The 8593-nt window shown below is 37.6% G+C and overlaps 1 protein-coding gene across 1 annotated transcript; it reads right to left on the reverse strand.

Moving 5' to 3' along the window:
- Positions 1 to 573: 573 nt before the first annotated feature.
- LOC106161388 (cytochrome P450 10-like) lies at positions 574 to 8593 on the reverse strand. Its single transcript, XM_087001560.1, has 10 exons — positions 8408 to 8593; positions 8094 to 8278; positions 5805 to 5951; positions 5206 to 5402; positions 4797 to 4990; positions 4142 to 4362; positions 3090 to 3415; positions 2159 to 2237; positions 1838 to 2044; positions 574 to 1314 (listed from the first exon to the last, which is right to left on the reverse strand). The coding sequence occupies exons 2-10, from the start codon at positions 8226 to 8228 to the stop codon at positions 1189 to 1191; spliced, it is 1632 nt and encodes a 543-aa protein (XP_086857686.1). The 5' UTR covers positions 8229 to 8278; positions 8408 to 8593; the 3' UTR covers positions 574 to 1188.

The following is an 8593-nucleotide window of genomic DNA, read 5'->3' on the forward strand; positions in this document are numbered from 1 at the left end:
TTCCCATTGTCTTGCTGTTTTTTTAAACTTTTTTTCAACATTTTCTATCCACCGCTATACAAATAACATGAAATTCTTGCCGTTTTTGATTTAAAACTTGCAGGACTGGTGTACAAGTCAAGGTGGAAAATGATCTTGATCAGTTAAGTTTTGATGAAGTTATGCTTATATATATAAGTGGTTTTTCCCCAGATTTAATTCTTAGGCAATCTTATAACAGTCTCATTATTGAACTAATTACGTGTAAAAGTGTTCTTTTGAATCTTAAGAATTTTGTTAGTTGACTATATAAAATTGATGGTTAATCTGTAATCGTGTTTTGTGTAATTAAGAGTCAAAAATGGAAATAAACTCATATCAGTGCAGTTTGTCCATTTCAGTCCTTCACTTTGTTCAGAATCTCAATATGAAACAAATTGGACATATAAAATTGCTCTATTAATATTTTTTCCATCTCAACAATTTTGTTAGTTGATCATATGAAAATGATAGTATGTTGATTATTTCGTATTATGTAAAAAAAGTGCTGAAAATGAACATTTTTCCTGTTTATGTCTCTACATTTGACAGCTTTGCTGTGTTGTTTCTGTGGTGAACATTTTTCCAATTCGAGCAGATTTCACTCTCTGATCATGAACTGCTGTCAACTAAACACAACTATAAGCACTACAATTATTTGTCAAGGGATTCTCTTTGAAAGGCTTAGTTCTGAGTTTAACTCAGTCTTTGTTTGATGGAACATCGTTATTATTGATTATCGCAGTTCATTGAGGATATCTGTGTGTTTTGTTGTGAATGTTTAACACAAACACATCAAAACATTGTAACTGTTGCAAGAACAATTGTAAGTACAGATTACCGCTTTCCGATCTCAATCTGTATTTTAGTCCTTCAACCGTTGTAGTTCTTAGATACATACACGTATGTTTGAAACACGTTCGGAATGGTGCAAGTAATAATATTTATTATCGGATCAGGTTTTTAAAAAATGATTCCTTACATCTGTTGGATATATACTGGAACAATGTAATCAAGACGCCTCGGCACGCCCAGAGGACGACGCGGCGGAGTTCCACCCGTGCCCTCATTGCACGTTACAGGTATTTAGTAAGTATTTAAGAAATCCGTAAAATCTTAATACGAAGATGCCTCCAAGACGTCTTTATGACTGCACAATGACTGGGTTTCTTAAATTGTTAAGCTGTCAGCTCGTGATATGAAAGTAATTTTCACTGGTCTGTCAGGAGTCATCAGCGTGTTGAGAACGGGCTCCACAGGCTCGTGGTGGTATTCCAACTTGAAAGTTTTCACAATCTTAAAACAGAAAACAAAAAGCGAATTATCAAAGATAATATGATCAATATTATTTTGTTAATTTAATGCAATGACTTTATAGTCAAAGAATGTGAATCTTACATGTCAGTGAGCCAGAGAGGAAAGAGCCAAAGAGTAAAATAAATAGTTTAGAATGGAAAGTTATGGAAAAAGAGAATCTGTATGATACATCATGATATTGAAATGTGACATGAGAAGATCAACGGTATAATTTAATGATTGTAAGATAAAGAATGTGCCAATAAACCTTTTGTACACCAAAAGAGTGTATGGTTTTTCCTGCCTGCTGCTACACGGTAAATTTACATTACCATATTAATGTATAAGCCATGTACGTGACATCGTTTACTTTTGATGAAAAGACTTAATGAAAAAAATGAATTTCAACACTTGTCGTACCTGGCTTTACCAAAAAATGATAATAAATAAATAAATAAATAAATAAATAAATAGAATTATTCCATGACAAAGTAATAGTAGATTTGAGTACTGCAGGTGTTACCTTGGTGAGCACGATGTAGATTTCTTGCTCTGCCAGTCGTCTTCCGATGCACATACGGGAACCGTGACCAAATTGCAGACTTGGGATTGCCATGACAACCGGATCACGTGGTACAGCACGAAGCCAGCGTTCTGGTCTGTATTCCTCTGGATCTTTAAAGATTTTGGCATCCCGTCCCATGGGATATAGACTGGCTTGAACATGGGCCTAAAAAGAAAATTAAATTGCAAATCCGTCAGATGTGTTTTGAAATGAATAAAACAGATAATAGAGAGAGGTTTCACTACAAATATGACAAAATGAAAATAAAATTAAACATACCCCCTTAGGAATAAGATAACCAGCCACTTCTACATCTTTTGGTAAAAATCTGCTTGTGGCAAAGGTGATGGGAAATAGCCTGTCAAAGCAAAAATCAACATTTGTGTAAAATAATAATGAATATGACAATTTAGGTTAACAATTTCATTGCTCATTTCAATTTCTACATTGCATGTAAGATTCAGAGATAATAAGCCCATGAAAAAAAAACAAAATTCAGCTAATTAGAATATCAAATAAACACACACACACACACACACACACACACACACACATGAAACTCAAACCCCATGGATATCTTTGTAACTATCTAGGGTCTTACTACTGGTAATAAACATCAGAATAACAACATTCATGCAGGACTCTTTATGTGGAAAGATCCTCAGGGTCATCCCCACCCCTGGTCGCAATATAAAACCCATCCATCTATAAATCCCCAAGTTGAAGGTTCCTCACTCTTTTTGTAGACAGCAAAATTACAAACGCATGGACGGAAAGACGGACGCACATAATTCCCGACTTCAGTTACGAAAGTGCGGGGATAAATATATTTGATAAACGTGACATAAATTATGCTTCTGAAAACGAAAACCGCGACCAGGCGCCAAAGTAACCCCATTTCCATCCAACATCTATCTGTAGAGTTCCTCAAACAGTTTCAGTTTAAGAAAATGATTGTAAAATGTACTGAGGTTGCAATATGCTGCTCTACATCGGTTAATGTACAATGTAACTTGTTAGCCTTAGTGTTGTACTGCAGCACTAGTGCGCTGCCTTCTTGTGTCATATATGTAAGAAAAAAAACAATAATTGGAAAACAACAACTGACCTATAAGCCGCTATTCAATGTCGTACAAAAACCCTCCAACGACACGCTTTCATTTTGTAGTATTAGGATTTTTTACTTTCAATAAACGTGCTTTTTTTCTACCTGAACGTTTCTTTAACGCAAGCCTTCAAGTAGGGCAGTTGTTGAAGTGTCTCGGCACCTATCTCCTCGCTGCCAGGAAGGACGTCACTCAACTCTTGGTATAGCTTTTCTTGGACAAGAGGGTTACATGCCAAGCAGTAGAGTGCAAATATGGTCGAGTTGGACACCGTTTCCACAGCAGCGTTCAGGAGATCAATCACATGAGCATTTGCTTCCGCTGGTGTTAAGGACGCCTGAGACAGGAGGTAGGTCAGTAATGCAGATTGGTGTGGCGTTTCTTGACGATCTGTTTCATCCCCAGCATGATCCTTCATGTCTTTTATTTTCTATAAATATTGTAAATATGGAGAATAGGTTTCAAACTAACTACACAAAATAACACCATGGAAACTTCTCAAGTTTACAAAAGTCGATTCATTTGCTCAAATCGGCCTACTCTAGCAAAAATGATAAGTGTCACCCCTACCGCAATTATGTGAATTGCTACAAGAGTACCCATACTGTAAATTTTACTGTTAAATAACAACTAGGCACCCGATCATCGTGTAAATAAGGGACGTGAGTAGTAGAAAAATGGTCTACCTAACGTAACCACAGCCAATTATTTCTTATTATACAGCTCCTAAGGAATACATGACTTTAATTGTCTGACTCGCCTCCTCAAGCAGCTAGAGGTTAATTAACTATCGCGTGCTGATTAAGCTGATTCCACTGCTTGCAATTTAACGAGAATCCGACCCAGCTAGTACGATGTGTGAATCTGAATGCGCTCTTAGTCCAATATTATGACATTTTACAGTCATGTAGGGCGTATTCCCATAGATTTTAGATCGATCTATCCCCGTGGGGAGTCTCACTAGATTGCTGTCAAATAATCCGGCTTTAATGTCCGTCCTGCCTTCTACAAGCTGTAAGGGGGTAATTTACTTTCGTGCCCGCTCGGCTGACAGCTATTTAGCGTGAACCCCCACGGAGTTAGGTCGATATAGTTTGGATCGATCTAATCTCTGGGAATGGGGTCTTAGTGTCTGGTTTATAAAAAAGATACTTACCATATTCACAAATTGTTGTCCGAGCTCTAGGACTTTGTCGGAGAAGTGTTCAAACTGCCTCCAAAGTTTGGTGGGATAGACTTTATATATAGGCAGGTTAAACAGCAAAGGTTGCATTGTCTTGAACGCGCCTTGGAGGTTTTTCAAAAAGTCTAAAGCATCTTTCGGTGGAGACGTACTAAGACATCCGATGCGCCTTTCGAAAAGAACCGTGCCAATAGCTAAAAATAAATTAAGAAATTCGTTAAAGATTAAAACTGATATTAAAAGCGTACAGTGTAGGATTTCCCCGTGGGAAACTCATACTGAACGCATTTTCTTGGAGTATACGGCATTTTCTCCCACTAACCAATCTTTGATCCTGGCACTCTCCTAACAATCTGAGAGATTAAAAGCGTTGATTAATAAAATTCCACCATTACTTCGGGCTCAATTCTCTTACTGACTTCCCGATTCAGCGACGGGTTAACGGGTGGAGAGGTTTGTCAGGTATAGGTAAATTTGAATATTTTTGTGTTATTAATTCATGTCATTTATTTGTATAAATATGGTCGAAAAGTATTATTTGTCCTCAGAAAAATATCTACGTGTGTTTAAAATCCTACACTATGTTACGTACAGTGAAGTACTGAAAGGAAGAAAGAGTGTAACATACACTCAAGTGCCCATTTAAATATCTCGTGCTCAAGGTTCTCTACTTCTCCGGTCTCCTTGTCCTTCACCCTGTTTAAATGTTCAGCAAAATCTTGTGCCACCATGCTCATATCCTGACAATAGGCCAGTACTTCCCTCGGCGGCAGTATCTTCTTACTCATTATGGTGCGCATCTGGTGCCACTCCTCCCCTTGCCTGGAAAGTATATATATATATGTGTGCTATATTGACGTTATGGAAAAAATCTGAACAAAAGCTTAAACTTTTAGGATTTTCAATTGCAAAACAAAGACAAATGCGAACTTTGGTTATAGTCATTACAATAAAGGTATAAGAATTTTGAAGAAATATGCAAAATGAATGTAAATACAATATAAAAAGGTTATGTGTATCTATAGTTAAGTCTTTACGAGTTAACGAGTCCAAGTGAAATGCCTTTCTTCTTCCTGTAATGCGCTGCAGGCAGGAGTTCTATACGTTGAGGGCGTTTACCATCAACACGGATGACTTTTTGATATTCCCAAGGGTCTGTGATGATGACGTTTTCGTTCGTGGCGATCTTCTCTCTGAAAATTGGGCCGTACATCTGGGCTCGTTTTTCCTGTGCCTGTGAACATGTTTTTTTAGCTGAATGAACGATTATAACAAATGCGTAACAAATAATTGTGTGTCCCCCAAAGATTAATATATATATTTAACAAAGAACATGCCATTGACATTTCCATGACCGCTGCGAATACAAAATTTGGCATGCTGAAATCAAACAGCGGGTTTATATGATTATTATGTGCCCAATTCTCATTATTGATATCTTTCTCAAAACAGCTGATTACATTTTACAAGTTTTTCATAGATTTTATACATGTGCACATCCAGTTTAAGATACGCCCGCATGGTGGCGCAGCGATGGAGTGATGCAGTTCTGGGAAGCGTGTGAACACATGCAGGTTAATACAGTGCTCACATATTTTTAGCAGCTATTTATCAAGTCAAAATGCGCGTAACATACCTTGAACATTTTCTCAAAACCGAACCAGTCCTTTTTGAAATAATCAAACAATGTCCCCACCAAAGGTAACCCCGTTGGACCTGGGATGTCCGAAAATGGTTTAGTTTCATCAGGTGACTTTCTTGACAAAAACATGAATAGTGGGCACTGAAAAGTAAACAATAGCTTGAGCAAAAAATGGTTTCAACTGTTCTTTAAAACCTTTATCTGAAACATTTTACTTAATCCCTCTATCTGACACACTTTTATTAAAAATTTATACATATCATCTTTTTATTAAAAATTTATATCTGGCACACATCTGCCGGCGCGGTATCGTCTGAAAGTGATCTCTAGTCAACATGCCTCTAGTAAACATGCCTGATGGCCATAGAGCTCACTTCCACCTTACAGTGTACATGGACATTGATGACATCCCAAGAAAAATCTGTTGGGCAGCTGACGTAGTTTTTGGCGCCCGTAGGGCTTAATAGCTACGCCTTACAGCAAATCGACGATAGACCAACATACATCGGGTTGCGAGCAGCTGACGTTGTTTTTCACACCTGTGCAACTCTCTTCTGTCTTACGGGTAGGCTAACATGTTCGTTGATATAGCCAAAATGGCGGGCTGCCTTACTGGACATATGGCTGAGACTGCATTCCCACAGATTTTTAAATCGATTTATCCCCCTGGGGAGTCTCACTAAATTGCTGTCAACTTGATCTGCTTAAATGTCTGTCACGCCTAGCAAAGCTATTAGGGGGTAATTATCTTTACCCTAGCTGATTCGGTAGGCGTAACAGACATTTAAGCCTCTTGAGCTGACAGAGTTTTAGCGTGAACCCCCATGGATCGATCAAAATCTGTGGGAATGCAGTGTAAGAAGTAATAGAATGGGGAGCAAATTTTTCTAAACCAGCAACATATTCAAGTGTTCACAAATACACCTTATGCCGCTGCTTCTAAATTGTTTTTGAAACCTCGGGTTTACTCGCCTCTATGTCTCGTTGGCCGCTTCTTGCGGACTTATTTCAATTTCGACTCTCATTAGCAGCGCTCTGGCAATGACGGAACAGCAACATCTTCAAGGCTACTTGTTTTTTCATGCACGAAGTGTTAGGGCTCAATGAGGCCGCTGCAGCTTTACTTCTGGCATTCTTTGTCCATGCGTTGACTTTATCAATTTGAGATTTTCCAAATTTTGCATTTTGTTGTCACCAAAGGTAGGCTAATAAAGTTTAAGACTTTTTCCTGTTCTGTTCATTATAAGGGTACCCAAGTGCCACAAAAATTCTGTTTTTGTCACCTTGCTTTTTGGTCAATTGACCATGTTTTTTCACCTTTTATATTTCTTAAATCTCGTTTATTGATACTACATTATCAGTATTGTAAATAAATCTAGTTAACATTTTATGTATTTTGAGTGCACGGAAAATATAATTTTCCAAGCAACCTAAAGGAATTACGTGTACGGATTTTCTACTGATGCATTTGAAAGCTCTGTAGTGATCCGATTATATTACACGCCTGTCATTTCCTTATTATTCATAAGGTAATCCGTGTAAGAGCACGGTGCCCCAGGTTTTTAACAAACTAATACGTACTTTACTGCGTAAACCTTCAAATCATATAGTGTAACACGAACAGTAACACACATTTTTATGTACAGACACAGATGTTTCTGTACATACAGGTGTGTCTGTACATACAGCTGTCATCTGCGTCTGTCGTCGCCGTCCCCGTCGTCGTCCCCGTCGTCGCCGTGCACTTTCATTGTGAAAAATTGTTTGGTCTTTTGCCCTCAAACTTATAGAACTGATGAATATTTATAAAATACAGGTCGAGTATCAGCTTGATCGGACAATTTTTCCAAAAGTTATGCCATTTTTTCGCTTTTTTCAGCATATTTTGTCCACCATTATACAAATTACATAAAAACCGTGTCGTATTTACATACACTTAAACTTACAGGACTGATTCATAGGACAAATGTTCAGTTCAAAATTAAAAAATTATCTTGATCAGTATAGATTTGATGAAGTTATGCTATTTTTTGTATATAAGTGGTTTTTCTTCTGATTTAATTCTTAGCCATGCTAAAAGTCTTATTATTGTACTAATTACATACGTAAAAGTGTTCTTTTGATATTTTCTACATCTAAACAATTTTGTAAGTTGATTATAGAAAAGCAATGGTAAATCTGCCATTGTGTATTGTGTGATAAAGAATCAAAAATGAAAATAAACTCACATCTGTGCAGTTTGCCAGATTCAAACCTTCACTATGTTCAGAATCATACCCTTACCTTCTCTCTAGACAAATTGTCCGTTCCCTTGTCTGTGGCAGGATTACTCTTTGACACAGCTTCAGATGAAGATTTCACCGGGCACTGGCTACCTGTTACCTTCAGCAGACTACGCTGTTTTCGAAACACACTCATAGTCGGTATCACTTTGGCTAGGTAACTTCAGTAATTCACTAATGTATCGGCTATAATGAAAAATATATAATTGCGATTTCTACCGACGGGTTACACTTATGTCACAAAGTTTTAATAAATCCGTTCACTTCATAAAACAGTGTCTTATATTACGAGTATCCCTCTAAACAATGACATACCGTATGTAGTAAGCGGCCTGATTAGAGTGTTTATTGTCTGCAGTAGAAGTATATATGTGCCTTTTCCCTACTGTAAGAAAGGTTATCCACAGGTTAGCAGTGGCTTTTTTTCAGCCTCAGGTACAGCAAAGTAAGTCGTTCCAACGCGTGCGTCATGTGAATAAGCCGTCCGGCGACATGCGTCAA

The sequence above is a fragment of the Lingula anatina genome, chromosome 1, assembly GCF_051362555.1.
Source record: "Lingula anatina isolate TDL-2025a chromosome 1, LinAna3.0, whole genome shotgun sequence".
Classification (NCBI taxonomy): Eukaryota; Metazoa; Brachiopoda; class Lingulata; order Lingulida; family Lingulidae; genus Lingula; species Lingula anatina.